We start from the raw sequence: 16,669 nt of genomic DNA, 5'->3' as shown, positions 1-16,669 counted from the left end.
CTATATACTTACTTATGATCATGGGTAAGGGCTAATGACAGGATGCTGCTATAACATGGTGGATATGTATACAACAGATTTAGGTCATGTGACCTCCACACTTCTATATACTTACTTATAATCATGGGTAAGGGCTAATGACAGGATGCTGCTATCACATGGTGAATATGTATACAATAGATTTAGGTCATCTGACCTCCACACTTCTATATACTTACTTATGATCATGGGTAAGGGCTAATGACAGGATGCTGCTATCACATGGTGGATATGTATACAATAGATTTAGGTCATGTGACCTCCACACTTCTATATACTTACTTATGATCATTGGTTAGAGCTAATGACAGGATGCTGCTATAACATGGTGGATATGTATACAACAGATTTAGGTCATGTGACCTCCACACTTCTATATACTTACTTATAATCATGGGTTACAGTAATGACAGGATGCTGCTATCACATGGTGAATATGTATACAATAGATTTAGGTCATCTGACCTCCACACTTCTATATACTTACTTATGATCATGGGTAAGGGCTAATGACAGGATGCTGCTATCACATGGTGGATATGTATACAATAGATTTAGGTCATGTGACCTCCACACTTCTATATACTTACTTATGATCATGGGTTAGAGCTAATGACAGGATGCTGCTATAACATGGTGGATATGTATACAATAGATTTAGGTCATGTGACCTCCACACTTCTATATACTTACTTATAATCATGGGTTACAGCTAATGACAGGATGCTGCTATCACATGGTGGATATGTATACAACAGATTTAGGTCATGTGACCTCCACACTTCTATATACTTACTTATGATCATGGGTACGGGCTAATGACAGGATGCTGCTATCACATGGTGGATATGTATACAATAGATTTAGGTCATGTGACCTCCACACTTCTATATACTTACTTATGATCATGGGTTAGAGCTAATGACAGGATGCTGCTATCACATGGTGGATATGTATACAACAGATTTAGGTCATGTGAACTCCCCACTTCTATATACTTACTTATGATCATGGGTTAGAGCTAATGACAGGATGCTGCTATCACATGGTGAATATGTATACAATAGATTTAGGTCATGTGACCTCCCCACTTCTATATACTTACTTATGATCATGGGTTAGAGCTAATGACAGGATGCTGCTATCACATGGTGAATATGTATACAATAGATTTAGGTCATGTGACCTCCACACTTCTATATACTTACTTATGATCATGGGTTAGAGCTAATGACAGGATGCTGCTATCACATGGTGGATATGTATACAATAGATTTAGGTCATGTGACCTCCACACTTCTATATACTTTTTTATGATCATGGGTTAGAGCTAATGACAGGATGCTGCTATCACATGGTGAATATGTATACAATAGATTTAGGTCATGTGACCTCCACACTTCTATATACTTACTTATGATCATGGGTTAGAGCTAATGACAGGATGCTGCTATCACATGGTGGATATGTATACAATAGATTTAGGTCATGTGACCTCCACACTTCTACCACTCCACTGTTTCCTCCTAGCATTATATACTGCCCATCTCTACTGAGAATTATTGTCTGTAAAATCAAATATTTTCAAATTAAATACATTTCATGTAAAAATGTTAAAGATCTTGAATACAAGTGAGATAAATAGCTTACTGTTATAAATTGCTTCACTGAGGGCAGCTGGATACGACCACAGAACAGTTGGAACCAATTGGAAACAATTTTCGCGCTTAGTACAGGTCTGATTTTTAATTTTAATCAAATATTTTGACACATAATAGGTTTCTGACACAGTAACTGTAGTCAAAGAACTTAGAATTGGTTATCATGGTAACATCATTTGAACACATATTTAATTTTTTGCTTTGGTGCAATACACTATGCTGTTGCAAATTAACCTCAAGGTCATAATCTCAATTCAAATTTCCAATTGAGTTTGTAAACATAATTACCCATTTAAATACATCATAAAAGTCTTAAAATAGAAAATGACATACATAATCATGGCTAATATCAATATTCCTTAATCAACAATTAATAGTAACTTCTAAAAATAAATAGACAGCTAATCACCTCAAAACAATACAACATTTCTTTATTCATAATTTAACAGCAGTGTAAGGGAGGTAATCCCAATGTTAAGCTTAGACATCATCACTTACACTCTTTTTAAATTGTGTGTGTCTTTAGTAATTGTCAATAAACCACGAAACCCTTGTTTTTCCTCTTTTGTTTGGCCCAAATTCCAAAGCGGTTTGAGCCATATCCCCTGAAAGTCAATCCTGACTATCCCTTAGTGGTATGGAAACTTGTGATAAAATTTAAGAGAGATCCATACACCGTTTAACAAGTCATTGTTTAGAAAGAAGAAAAATGCTCATTTGGGCCGCTTTTTGGCCCCCAATTTCTAAACAGTTAGGACCATAACCCTTAAATATCAATACTAACCTTCCTTTCGTATTGCTAAACCTTTTGTTTAAATTTCTGTTACAAGTCAGGAAAATGACAGTTGTTTTCCATTTGTTTGATGTGTTTTAGCTTTTGATTTTGCCATTTGATAAAGAACTTTCCATTTTAAATTCCCTTGGGATTCAGTATTTTTGTGATTTTACTTTTCACGTAAAGTTGAGGAGGCATGTTTTTAGTGTCAATTCTCCATCTTTCAGATCAATTCAGCCTTATATGGCTCTCTACCATAATGGTAGAATACAAACTGTAGTTAGTTATCCTCCCTAATGATTATTCATTTTGGGTTAGATAGAAGAATAATTGTGAAAACCAAATGATTTCAAGATGTCCTTTTCATCACTTCCATAGGTTCGGATTTAAAGCCAACTTATAATGTAGTTAGAGTTGCATCTGTTCACATATAACAAATAAAGATTGGTAGGAAAACTAAATTTCCATGATATAATCCCTACAACTTTGCTGAATTCAAAAATATCTGTTTAAAGTATCCTCATGGGTTACTACTATTACTTGAGAAATCAGTTTCGTAAACATTTGAAAAAAAATGTGTTCCTAGTACATGGATGCCCCATCCACATTTTCACTTTTTATGTTCACAGTGGACCGTGAAAATGGGGTAAAAGCTCTAATATGACATTCAAATATGAAAGATCATATCATAAGGAATATGTATACTAAGTTTCAAGTTGATTGGACTTCCAAAAAATACCTCCACAAAAACTTTAACCTGAAGTGAGACAGAGGAACAAACAAATGAACAGACCAACTGACGAACGAATAAAAAGACGAACAAACAAACAGACAAATGGACACAAAGACCAAAAAACATAATACCCATAAATTGCGAATAAAAATCATGGAAAAAGTTTCATCTTTCTTACCTAAAAACCTTAATTTATCAATATTTTACCTGATTAGAAGTTTTAACTTACCTGTATATTATCTTTGTGGCTAACTCTCTGTAGAAGTCGTCCATTGATGCTGTAGTTACAAATCTGTCCCTGGTCAAACTTGACCAACACAAAAGCCTCTCGTGATACACTGATGATCTCAGGTGTACAACAGCCATCAGGTGCTTCTAATGACCTCAATAGGTCACCATTCAATGTGTGGACTAAACATGGACCCTCTGTTAATATAAGACTTTTCATTAAGAACAGCAACTTATATTTCAGGAATGTTTTAAAATACTGTACATCTTATTAAGATTTTTTTACAGTAACTAGTGCATCCTAAATCTCCTTAAAGATTTTTATATCATTTCTGGTCAAACTACAATGAGGAGCAAAAAATGTACTTCTCCAATTCATGAATGTTTAATATCATCTAAACAAGCAAAAAATGTCTCCCAATTCTTTTACAACATTATCAAGATCTAGATAAGCCATTAATATTAATATATGATTGATTTTTGCTTGCATGCATGTTAATCATAAAATATATGATCATATATAATATACATACTGTAAGATCCACTGAAGACTAGACCTAATTCAGCAAGGACGGCAACACAGGTCACTTCTGTTTCGTGACCAGTTAAGGTAGCTTTAGGTGTTGGATGTTCCATACCTTAAAAACAGAAATATAAACATGAAAATTCTTGTAAAAAAATTTGTAAGGGTTCCGCGGAACCCAGTGTCTCGCCTACTTTTGCTGTAACTCCCAGGCTCAACAAAAATGAGGAAAACAATCAATAAAAATATTCCTCTTGATAATATCTTTTGATTGTAAGAAGCTTCTGTCCAAGTTTGGTAAAAATTTCAGGATAGTTTATGAATCGAATAAATGTTTTAAAAACTTTAACTGCAGATCTAGACTGTATGTAATGTTAACTGAAAGAAAAACTAAGTCCATTTATAAATAAAATACAGATACACAGGTACCAAATATTAACAAAATTTCCTTTCTAGATACTAGCTTTTGATCATAAACAAGCTTCTGTCCAAGTTTGGTACAAATTTAAAATAGTATAAGAAAGTCATTATTTTTTTTAAAAATTTAACCACAGAGTGAATGTGTTGTTTCCTGGCAGAAAAACTAAGTCCATTTAAAAGTATAATACGGAAAAAATGAATTTATTTTTTTACAAAATTTAGTTCTGGATACTATCTTATGATCATAAACAAGCTTCTGTCCAAGTTTGGTAGAAATCCAGTATAGTTTAAGAAAGATATTCAAATTTTAAAAACTTTAACCACAGAGTGAATGTAATGTTTCGCCGCAGAAAAACTAAGTCCATTTATAAATAAAATACAGAAAAAATGGAATTTTATTTTTACAAAATTTACTTCTGGATACTATTTTATGATCACAAACAAGCTTCTGTCCAAGTTTGGTAGAAATCCAGTATAGTTTAAGAAAGTTATTAAATTTTCAAAAACTTTAACCACAGAGTGAATATTTGTTGACGCCGCCGACGACGCCGACGGAATGTAGGATCGCTTAGTCTCGCTTTTTCGACTAAAGTCGAAGGCTCGACAATTATCTTACATTGTTGTGGTTATGTCAAAATAAAAGAAACTTTTTCCTTTTTTTTCATGGCCTTATTTAAGTTGTTTAAAACATTGCTTATTAGTGTTACATTATATATACCCCACCGCAATTTTGCGCCTGTCCCAAGTCAGGAGCCTCTGCCCTTTGTTAGTCTTGTATGATTTTTAATTTTAATTTATAGTGTATAATTCAGAGTTTAGTATGACGTCCATAATCACTGTACTAGGAAACATATTAATTAAGGGGCCAGCTGAAGGACGCCTCCAAGTGCGTGAGTTTCTCGCTACATTGAAGATCCAATGGTGGCCTTCGGCTGTTGTCTACTCTATGGTCAGGTTGTTGTTGCTTTGACACAATCCAAATTTCCTTTCTCAATTTTAAAGCCAATTATAAATTGATTATAAATAACGGAATTTGATTAGATTGTCATCAAAGTGAGAGGGTTAGCACTAAACCAGGTTTAATTCACCATTTATTACATTTGAAAATGCCTGTACCAAGTCAGGAATATGACAGTTCTTGTCCATTTGTTTTTGATGTGCTTTGTGATTTTCCTCTGAGTTCATTATTTTTGTGATTTTACTTTTTATAAACTCTTTAAACAAGTTTGGGATGTTAGAAAGACACATTAATTAATGAAATTCTGTTGTGTTTGGGGTAATCTAGAGTCTGTTCAATTTATCAAATAAACAGCATATGAAAGTAACTCATTTGTACATCCCATTCAAAACTTCAAACTATTGCAATTCAAATATCTTGTCGAATTATGAATAACATCTTGTCTAATTATCTATAACATCTTGCCTAATTATCTAAAACATCTTGCCTAATTATATAAAACATCTTGCCTAATTATCTAAAACATCTTGCCTAATTATCTAAAACATCTTGCCTAAATATCTAAAACATCTTGCCTAATTATCTAAAACATCTTGCCTAATTATCTAAAACATCTTGCCTAATTATCTAAAACATCTTGCCTAAATATCTATAAAAGTAGGACGATGTGGTATGATTGCTAATGAGACAATTATCAACAGAAGATAAAAAGACAACTGCAGGTAACTATACTTGGCTTTCAACAACAAGCCAATATTGCCACAAGTATTACTTACTTCCATTATCTCCAATAATGGCCTGGTTCCTTGAGGTAAACATCCATACCATAACAGTACAATCTTTAGAACCAGTAATCACATAACAATCCTGGTTTAAGTTACATTCAGATCTGGCAACACAAGTTACCACATCAAAATGTCCATGAATAACTTGTAAAATCTTAGCTGAAACAAAAATCAAAATGTCCATGTATAACTTGTAAAATCTTAGCTGAAACAAAAATCAACAATTAAAAGATTATGTCATTTTAATAAGATTTCATATATAAGGATTATCGATAAAAACAAGTACTCTACTATTCTCTTCAGAGTTCATCTGAGTATTGACTATTAAATATTTTCCCAAAAGATGGATTTTAATTTTAATGAGTTGGTACACAAGAATGTGTCCCCAGTACACAGATGTCCCATTTGCACTAATATTTTCTATGTTCAGTGGACCATAAAATTGGGGTCAAAACTCTAATTTGGCATTAAAATTAGAAAGATCCTCTCATAGAGAACATGTGTTCTGATTTTCAAGTTGATTGGACTTCCAACTTCATCAAAAACTGCCTGGACTAAAAACTTTAACCTGAAGCAGGACAGACGAATGAACAGACGCACAGACCAGAAAACATAATGCCCTTCTTCTATCGTAGGTGGGCATAAAATTTTTAGTCATAATCAGTTTTCAGTCAACTTTATCACATATCTATACTGCAGATTGTTTAGAACTACTCAAGATATTAAAAAAACATAAGTTAAAGAAAGCCAGACATTAACATGTCAAAACAAACCAACAAACAAACTTACAACTAACCAGTAAAACCATGGCCGTTTTTTTAATTTAAAACACATAAATTATCAATGAAATGCATTTTGACAATATAGACAAGACAAATTTAGATTTTCAGAGTGAAGTTTGCATACAACTTTCTAAGACAGTATCATAGTAACAATTATCAAACATGTTATAAAATGTCATGACCTTAATGTATTTTTGTGCATTCATGACATACAAATAAATGCATCAAAAAGAAGGAGTTATTACCATCTTAATCTTAACAAATATTAGACTTACCTGTTTCTGTAGAGAACAGGCGGAAACTTTTATCCCAGAATCCACATGCAAACAGAAATCTGTTGTCTGCTGTTGTAATGAAGCTGGAATTTTTGGCTTTAATCCTCTCGTCAAAATTATCACCCAAGGTTCTTTTATGTAAGGCTGTATTCATGACTAAAACATATTATAATATTTTATGTGAAGAATCCTGTAATAATCCTGTCAGGTTAGTTTTGAAAATGGGGGAAAAATGACATTTTCAGAACAACTCTATTTTCATATTTTATATACTATGAAATGTTGTAGAGGAATGGTGGAAACAAAGTGATATTTTTCTTTCTTTTTAATCAAAGCAACAAAAATATACAATAGGCACAGGTTGATCAGGAAGCAATAAAAATTGATCAAAACAATTTGAATCTTATCACCGGTTAGTATATCGATACTTTTAATATTCAGTTCACCTATAAGCATTTGACTTAACTAAGACTTGAGGATATAACTTGGCTCAGTATCTATTGTATCAAAGCATCAGGTATGTAATAATAACATCAACTGTTATCTCAGGCTTAGATCGTACATAAATATATTCATCATCTGCTTTGAATATTTTAGCTTACAGTTTACAACTGAATTTACATAATTTCTATTATGTAAATTACTGGGATGCTATTTTCCATTTTAAGAAAAGTCCCACCTAACTTAGTCTTCTGAAAAAAATACTTATAGGTATCAGTCAATAAAAGTTTCTGCATTGTAAATAAATTTTCAAAGATTAGAACCAAAAAGTTATAAAAGTTTAAATTTAAGGCCTTGCATCAGTTTGTTCAATCTTGTAGTAATTATGATGTATTCTGGAGAAAAAAAGGATATAACAAGAATGTGTCCCCAGTACATGAATGCCCCATGCACCTATTATTTTATATGTTCAATGGACCCTGAAAATGGGTGAAAATCTCTAATTTGGCATTTAAATTAGAAAGATTATATCATAGGGAACATGTGTACTAAGTTTAAAGTTGATTTGACTTCAACTTCAACTTCATCAAAAACTATCTCGACCAAAAACTTTAACCAAAACTTTAACCTGAACTTCGCACTATCATTTTCAATGTTTAGTGGACCGTAAAATTTGAGCTTAAAAATATACAGATTCAGAGACAAGAACATCCAGGAAGGAAATCTTACATAAATTCAGATTTAATATATATGTATTTCTAAAATAATATGTAATCAAAAAATAAATTACTCAGGACAACATAACCACAGCAAAAACAAGTTTATTTAGTATCATTTCTGGTCGCAGTCTATCAGTGTGTTTGCCAGCAATAACGCAATTATCTCTAAAAAAATTCTGTACATACAGTAAACTCAACAACTGTTGTGATGTTTTTTTGATTGCAAATAATCTGACTGCCTGAGTATCCCAATAATAAGAACTTGCTTTCAAGCTGTTATCGCAAAAATTCACAGTTTTTAGTGATTTGATTTTCAACTAAATCCCCATATTTCTATAGTAGCATGGTAACGTATCAAATGTGACTCAAATATAGTGTTTTAGAAAAGATGTTATAGCTTAACATATCTTAAGCAAGTTGCAATTATAAACTAAGCCAGATGGCAGATCAAATTCACGAAATTCATGCTCAGACCATGCAAAATGGAGAACATTCAAAACAAATTGACATGTATTGAATTACAATGAAATTTTTCATAAATAGACAATAGAAGAAACTGTTAGAGAGAACACATAGAGAAAATGTATGATTTTTTTTTCTCCAATAAACACACAATGTCTTCTACAAGAACAGACACTATAAACTAATGTAATTTACCATTTGTTATAAGTAATTTACCTAGTAATTGATCCATTTCCATGGGCAGTTTAACCTGAGTATCTTGTTTCTCAGTTGATGAGAAATTTGATGGAGTTCCTTGTTCTGGAAATATAATACTAATGATAATGTTTATATCTTGGCCTAAGCAATTTAAAACAAACACATGCAGTTCTTATATGTGACAAATTGTCCTTTTGTTTAGATTTTTTTTTTTAAATAACAAAAAAGTTTTGTAATAATCTTTTGGTAAATTCAGAGCCAAAGATTGCCAACATAAGAATTCAATCAAAATGATTTTATTATAAGATGAAGTTCAAGATTGTTATATTAGTGATACAAAACCATGCCAGTTTCAATCAAGTCAATAAGATTCAAGTCAGAAGCAAAAAATATATATATATATCAACGAAAGTCAAGAGTCCATTAAAATCTGTTCCATAAACTTACGCTGATAATTATTGTTCCATTTATTGATGGCAAAGTTATGATTACATGATATGGTAGTTACTGCGGCCACAGGTACGGCAGGATGTGTATTAGCTGCCACATGACAGACAGGTGAGTTAGACAGGAACTTCATTATCATACATACATCATCTTGTACAGTAGAAAACATCATAGGTGTCTACAATTAAAATATAATAAAATTGTGAAGTTATAGTTACCAGATTTTAAATGTTGTTCACTGTTGCTGGAGATGCCAAAAAAGTATGAATTTTCTCCATGAATATTCATTGTCTATCATAGTTTTATCCTACTTTTTGTTGGCATTTTGTTTTGATTATTTGAAATTCGTTTAAGAAAAAAATAACAGTATTTTCATGTCAAAAATTATCATATATTTTCAAAATATACTTAATAACAGTTTAAGGTGGTATGGGAGTCTAAAATAAAAATGATAGAATTTGTTCATACTTTGCTAAAACGTAGTATCTATTGATACATGTTGAAAAATGTAATAAAAATGTTAGGTCACCGCGCATTTTCTCAAGCTACAGGACGGGACAAAATGACAGATTTTGTATGGATTATACAGGAAAAAACACCATTTTGTGATTAGAAACTTCATGAAAAGATAGCTTTCAGACACTGCTTTGAGAATATCAATAGAAAAGATGGGGTCACCGTACGTTTTTTCCAGCTAAGACACAAAATAGGAAAAATTCCATACAGAATCCTTCAGAAAATGCACTGTTTAAGAGTTACCTCCCCTTAAAATGTCAATTAAAATATTTTTTTGAAAGAAAAAAAAAATAACATTTTCAAAATTATCAATATTTATAACTTATATTCTTATAAATTGGTTATTATAAATAAAAATTCACATTAAATATCTGCATTCCTGCATCTAATTTTGCTAACTTGATGGAAAATCTGCACCTTTGATTCTCTGTTTTTAGCAATCCAAGATGGAGGAAGACACCCATACCACCTTAAAAGTGATCATTTCAAGTCATTTAATAAGTCCAGTTTAATCAGATTATAGAATCTAATTTCAAAATTCGTTATCCTCATCCTTTTTGTAGACAAACAGATGTACATTTACATGCTTTCAATGCACATCTGTGCAGCAAAGAGGATACTTATTGTGTAAGTTTTTAAAGTGGAAATACTTACCAAATGCATGACTGAGCTTCTAGGTGGGTGTGGTTCTGTTAACAATTGTAAAGGTGTCTGTCCAAAGTTTCGGATTTGGTTTTCTATTGCCTATAAAAGATAAATTATACATGTTATATGATACTCTAAAAAGATTTAGTGAAAATCAAGAACATTGTATCTTGTCTTCTGTTTTTACACTTACTTGAATGATTGATGACATTGAATAACAATATAATAATGCTCTAAATTTTCCTTCAGTACATTCTATATTGCACATATCTAGTTTCAATGTGTGCTTGCTACCTGATGAGATCTAAAAGATAATTGGTGCATACTGTAGAAACAATAATTTTCGTGGGTTAAAATTTCGTGGTTTTGTCACTATATAAGATTTCATGGGGATTTAATTTCGCGGTTTCCAGTAAATGTAAGGGACAAAATATTTAAGTTAAATTTTCGTGGGTTTTTTAATTTCATGGGTATATTCTTTCCCCAAAATAAACGAAATTAAATCCTCCATGAAACATTTCTGCTTTTACAGATCTAGTTTTAATATAAAACCTAAACCTTTTGGTAATCTTATATATACAAATTTGTAGGAAATCATATTCTCCTTTAATTTGGTGTAATAAGATTGACATTTGCTGGTAATGAAATGCTTCTTTATGTTTTAGTGAAAATCTCTAAAAAAAAAAAATGAATGTCATTGACCCTTATTGTCAAGAAAGTTCTACCCAACAGTAGATTATAATAAACCCTTCTACTATCCTTTTGGGAGCATTAGATTTAGACAATATACGTATAGTGTCTTGAAATATGAAATTTATTTGTATGAGGCTTAGAAACGGGAAAATGCGAGGTTCTACCGAGCATTTTCCCGTTTCGTGCCGAATACAAATAAATTTCATATTTCAAGACACTATACGTATATTGTTTTTATACTGAAATCGAAAAAAAAAATGAAAAATGAAAAAAACATGTAACAAAAATTGTTAAAAAAAGTGTTTGGAATTTCCCTCTTGAGGTACCATTTTGGGGTATTTCCCTATGAGCGTAGTCCAGGTGGTAAGACATTGGCGTATTAAGGAATTAGAAATGGAAAATGAACTTAATTAATAACATTTGATAAACATGATATATAAATAACCAATTTGAAGACATAAAAGTTTAAATTGAAAAAAGTTTGACCTTTGTTACTTTACGTTGTCATGGTCGTGACGTGATGTTGTTGATGAAATACAATAAGAGGCGGGGCTTATAGGTCAGTTGGGGTCATTGACGTATAAAGCTAACGTTTATACGTATAGCTTTATCTGTACAGTAAACTAGCTGATTGCAGTATAAATAATTCTCTCCTGCGCTTCAAAACAACTATAACTTGCAAAAACAAGAATGTGTCCCCATTACACAGAGGTGCCATCCTCACTATCATTTTCTATGTTCAGTGGACTGTGAAAATGGGGTCAAATCTCTAATTTGGAACATGTGTACTAAGTTTCAAGTTGAGTGAACTTCAACTTCATCAAAAACTACCCTGACCTCAAACTTTAACCTGAAGTGGGTCAGAAGCACAGACACACAGACCCGAAAACATAATGCCAATAAATGGGTCATAAAAACACAGTTATTTACCTCTTTCATGACTAAATCTGTCATCGTTTCTAAGTTGACACTTCCTTCATAAGTAAGGTAGTAGAACACATTGGTTGCTCGGACTGCTTCTGGACCTAGCAAAAATATAAAGTTTGGTTAATATAAAATATATCACCTTTAAATATACCAATGCTTATAAACTAATTATTAAAGATTGATTTGAACTTGAACTTATAGGTGCTAGATGGGAAAAAATCATTTCAAACAAAATATTATTGGATATCATTATCAGCATAGCAAATAATGTTATTCTTTCTTTTATATGTATGTCAATTTTTCATCATCAAATCATTTGCTAAATTTCAGCCTAAATGAAAACATTTATCATTTGGAAGATTCTCTGAAACTAGAAAGACTCAATAAAGATTGTTGAATCAAGTCAATGACTGGTAGAAAATAATTCATCTATATTCGGGACAACCGATGAAGCAATGTTGTAGATACAATCGTCAGAAAAAAATCATAAAATGAAATCTTTAACAAGATTCAAGAGTCATTATATATTTCCTACTCCAACAAGTGGAAAGTAAAATTAACATACAATATAAATTTGGAAAAACAGTTAAAAAAATAACATAGTCCTTACCTCTCTGTTTGTATCCAAATATTAAATCTATCCAGTGATGTAACTGACAGGATACAAACTCAGATTCTAAGGCCTAAAATATAATTGGAAATTGAAATTAAGAATCAGCATCATTCTATATGAGCAATGAGAATAGTTCATGAAATAAATATAAGTAACACTTTTCTAATAAAGCATAAAAAAAATTGAGGGTTTGTTAACTAAATCTTTTTTTTGCAAAAACTGATAAGGATGACTGTCAAATTTCAACAGTAGTATTTCATGGGATGTCAGTCTACATTGATGGAGCTAACGCTCAAGGCTTTTATTCTTAATAATTAAGTTGTCACTGTTAAGAGAGATAATATAAGAGAGCTACCACTGTAATTAAATAATTCAATACTATATTTCCTTGATAAGATTATAAGGTCATATATATATACCAGAAGAAAACATATTGTTTAGTTTAGAATTAGAAATACATTAGGATATTTAAGAATTTACCATTCTGTTAATTCTAACAAAGTCTTCAGGATTTTTGGCCCATGGAGGTAATATAATATCTTTAACTTCTGATCCATCATCTTGTTTACCAAAGGTAAAGCCATTATGGTTAACAAACATCTCTGGTAAGCAGTAAAACTCTGGTATCAGTTCCTGTAATATAGAGGAATAAAGATGTCAAATGATCAGTAAATTGAACATTGCATAGATTTAATTTCAGAGCAAACATTTCTATGTAAACTTTCCCTTCATCATATCTCTTAAGAAAATAAAATCTTGGAATGAGAGATAATGTTACTCTCTTCCCATTTTACTGCAGGTTTCGACTACCTAGATTTGTAAAATTGCCTTGGGCTTATGAAAATGACAGTCACATACATGGTTCTATTCAGAAATTAAGTAAATGTTTGGAAAAAAAATTAAATTATTTCTCTCCAAAAAATATCTACCTCTCTAATGCTAATGATTTGAAATATGTCAAACTACTTTCCAAAGCATAATATCATGAGCTCATTATGAACACTTGAATCCTGTTTTTTATAACTGTAAATGTTATGGCAGCAAAAATTATTGGATTTTAATGTGTTATTTATAAACACTAACCTTAACGTCTGATGTATCTCTCTGACAACTCTTCCATGCCTGTGTTACTGAAGAGAAAGTTCTATCAGCATGGTCAAACTTCCCTCCTTGTAGATTTAAAAACATTGTTGTGAAAGGCTCCTACAATAAAGAATCAAAATTACATTAAAGTAACTTTAATTGGACTAATTGACCATGCATTGAATAAAACAATTGTTTTTGTTCATCAGACTTGACTTTATGTTTTTTCTTATTTTAATATTTTAATAAAAATACTAAACTATTAAACTGTATTTGTTCAAGATGTCTTGCAGTGTTGTAATAAAATATCAAATAAGGGCAGAAAAAGATGGCTCCTTCTATGAACACACTTGTCCCAGGGTTTTTGACTTTTTGCCACACAATAATCAAATAAGGTTATTTTTATCAACCTGTTAGAATTTTGCAGCAACTTTACTGCTAGAGAGAATATTTTTATTTAAATTTTCCTTATTTTACTGTCTTCACAGATTAGCTCTTTTAACATGTTGTAACAAACTGATAAAAGATTAACTTACCACACGTATTAACCAATTAAGTGTAAAAGCTGCCGTAGAGTAATGAGTTCCATAGTGGAATGGAGGTATCTGATCATGTTCCCATGTCTCGTACCGCTCATCAAAGAAAGCTTTTCTGGTTGGGTTTAAAGCTCCAATAGGCTATAAAATACATTTAATATTACTAAATTAAAATGGTCATGATGGTACAAGTAAATTCTTTATCAAAATTAAGCAGTAGTTTTTGCACGTCATTACAAGATTTTGTAATATATTTATAAGAATTCTTACCAACTACTTTCAATTAAAAATATAATTTCTTATAATGTGTGTAAAATGTTCATTGAACATTATATTATCTGTTATTATATATATGGAAAAATGTTGTATTTTTTCATAAAATACATCCTACTCAGTGTTCTCCCCAGGCCGATATGACGCTGCGGTGCCGCAGCGCCTTCATAATATTTCCGTAGATCCCGCAGCGTCTTAATTGGCCGTTGTCCCTTAATATTTGATCCCGCAGCGTGTTAATTTTCAAATTTTCATTATAAATATTGGTTAAAATTGACAAGTTGCTGATTACCGCTGAGAGGTCAGTCAGTGTTACGCAATAACTGATACTGAACAAGATTTACCTGAGCCACGCTTATCTCAGCCTTATCGAACTATGTTATCATGTAATAGCGTAAATGATTATTAAAAAGATAGATATGTGTAGAATATAATTAAAACAAATAAAAACTTCAGTGCAGAAATTAAATAAATAGATCGCAAATACATTGTATTTTCGCATCGTGTGTGTGATCACTTGACCATTTACATAACGGATTTTTTCATTGGTCGAGAAGAAGAATCTATTTTAACACGACCAATGAACGCGCTGATTACACGTGATAAATTTGAATACACATAGATAAAGATCTTTACGATGAAAACTATGAATGAGAGTATTTGTAGATGAAAAAAATTAAATAAACTTTGATTAAAGATAACTAAGAGTTATTTATTTTAATAGAAAGTGAAAAAAAGTTGCTTGCAAGGTAAATTCGTCTCAAACTCTTTATTAGAAATAAAATGATCATTGAACTATCATTCGTAAAATTATCCGTGTGTCAGGAAATATGTGACAATCAACACGGCCGGGTACGGATTTGCTGCAGCTTCTGTATAATGTCACTAGTAAATAATTTCAATGCTTTTAACTTTAACGAATTGGTAAAGTTTAGTTTATATCTACCTGTCAAAGATAGGTTTTAAGAATAATACACACGGAAGGGAGTAATGTCAAATTGCGGAAACTAGTCAGCTGTTCATTAAAACATTTTTGTTGTAAAAAGTTGTATACCAAGTATCTTAATCGTAACCGATTTTATTAATTCTGAATGAACATGTTCTCTGCTAATAACAAAGGGTTGACTTCTAAGCTAAAGGCAGATGATGGAAGTAGATTTTTTTTCTCAACCGAATGACTTCTAATAAAAGAATACACCTTCCTCCACACTGACATTATAAGCAGATGTCATTGCTTCTCCTACCAACCGAGCTAAAGTTTTAGCAAGTGATAACAGCAAGCACCTGTCTCTGGTTTCAATGAAATGGCCGACTGATTTTTTCATGGCTTAGAAATGTTAAAGGGGTATAAGCAAAAGTTATTGTACATTTGTTGTAAGAGGGGGTTTTCAACCCTATTAAAAGAGGATAAAGACAAAATTGAGGAACAGACTGTCCAACAAAATATCATTATCTTGAAACAATACAATCCCTAGAAGGAGCAGAGAGTATAGAGATGAATATTTATATTTTGACTTCTTTTATAATTGATTGATTATGAATAACTTTTGTGTTTAAAATCATTTTCTCCTATGTTCTATTTTAGCCATAGGAGCTATGTTTCTTGACATACAAGGAAATAAAATATAAAATTTATACTAGATACTCTTAAACTCATTTAGCCTAAGTTTGGCTGAAATTGATACAGCAGTTTCTAAGGAGAAGATTTTTTAAAGTAAGTCAACATGATGAACAAATTGTGAAAAAAGTCTTTAAAGGGCAATAACTCCTTAAGGGGTCAATTGACAATTTTGGTCAAACTTAATTGAAGATCTTACTTTACTGAACATTATTGCTGTTTACAGTTTATTTCTATCTATAATTATAATCAAGATAATAAACAACCAGATGCTCCGCAGGGCGTAGCTTTATACGACCGCAGAGGTTGAACCCTGAAC

At 31.5% G+C, this 16,669-nt stretch overlaps 1 protein-coding gene across 8 annotated transcripts in view; it reads right to left on the bottom strand.

Moving 5' to 3' along the window:
• Nucleotides 1–16,669, bottom strand: part of LOC134696397 (neurobeachin-like) — a 261,592-nt gene that overhangs the window by 7,193 nt on the left and 237,730 nt on the right. For 7 of the 8 annotated variants that reach the window (XM_063558151.1, XM_063558153.1, XM_063558154.1 and 4 more), the window contains 13 exons: nucleotides 14,460–14,600; nucleotides 13,924–14,043; nucleotides 13,321–13,473; nucleotides 12,838–12,910; nucleotides 12,231–12,325; nucleotides 10,617–10,706; nucleotides 9,447–9,624; nucleotides 9,018–9,101; nucleotides 7,180–7,335; nucleotides 6,114–6,281; nucleotides 3,970–4,074; nucleotides 3,438–3,634; nucleotides 1,454–1,605 (listed from right to left, as the gene is read on the bottom strand). In XM_063558151.1, the coding sequence (XP_063414221.1) occupies nucleotides 1,454–1,605; nucleotides 3,438–3,634; nucleotides 3,970–4,074; nucleotides 6,114–6,281; nucleotides 7,180–7,335; nucleotides 9,018–9,101; nucleotides 9,447–9,624; nucleotides 10,617–10,706; nucleotides 12,231–12,325; nucleotides 12,838–12,910; nucleotides 13,321–13,473; nucleotides 13,924–14,043; nucleotides 14,460–14,600 (1,712 nt within the window). The remainder of the gene's footprint in view (nucleotides 1–1,453; nucleotides 1,606–3,437; nucleotides 3,635–3,969; nucleotides 4,075–6,113; nucleotides 6,282–7,179; nucleotides 7,336–9,017; nucleotides 9,102–9,446; nucleotides 9,625–10,616; nucleotides 10,707–12,230; nucleotides 12,326–12,837; nucleotides 12,911–13,320; nucleotides 13,474–13,923; nucleotides 14,044–14,459; nucleotides 14,601–16,669) is intronic. The other variant, XM_063558157.1, reaches the window with a different exon arrangement.

This window comes from Mytilus trossulus, chromosome 14, assembly GCF_036588685.1.
Source record: "Mytilus trossulus isolate FHL-02 chromosome 14, PNRI_Mtr1.1.1.hap1, whole genome shotgun sequence".
NCBI classification, from domain to species: Eukaryota; Metazoa; Mollusca; class Bivalvia; order Mytilida; family Mytilidae; genus Mytilus; species Mytilus trossulus.
The sequence above is the reverse complement of the archived record's forward strand: the minus strand, read 5'-3'. Positions and strand labels throughout refer to the sequence as shown.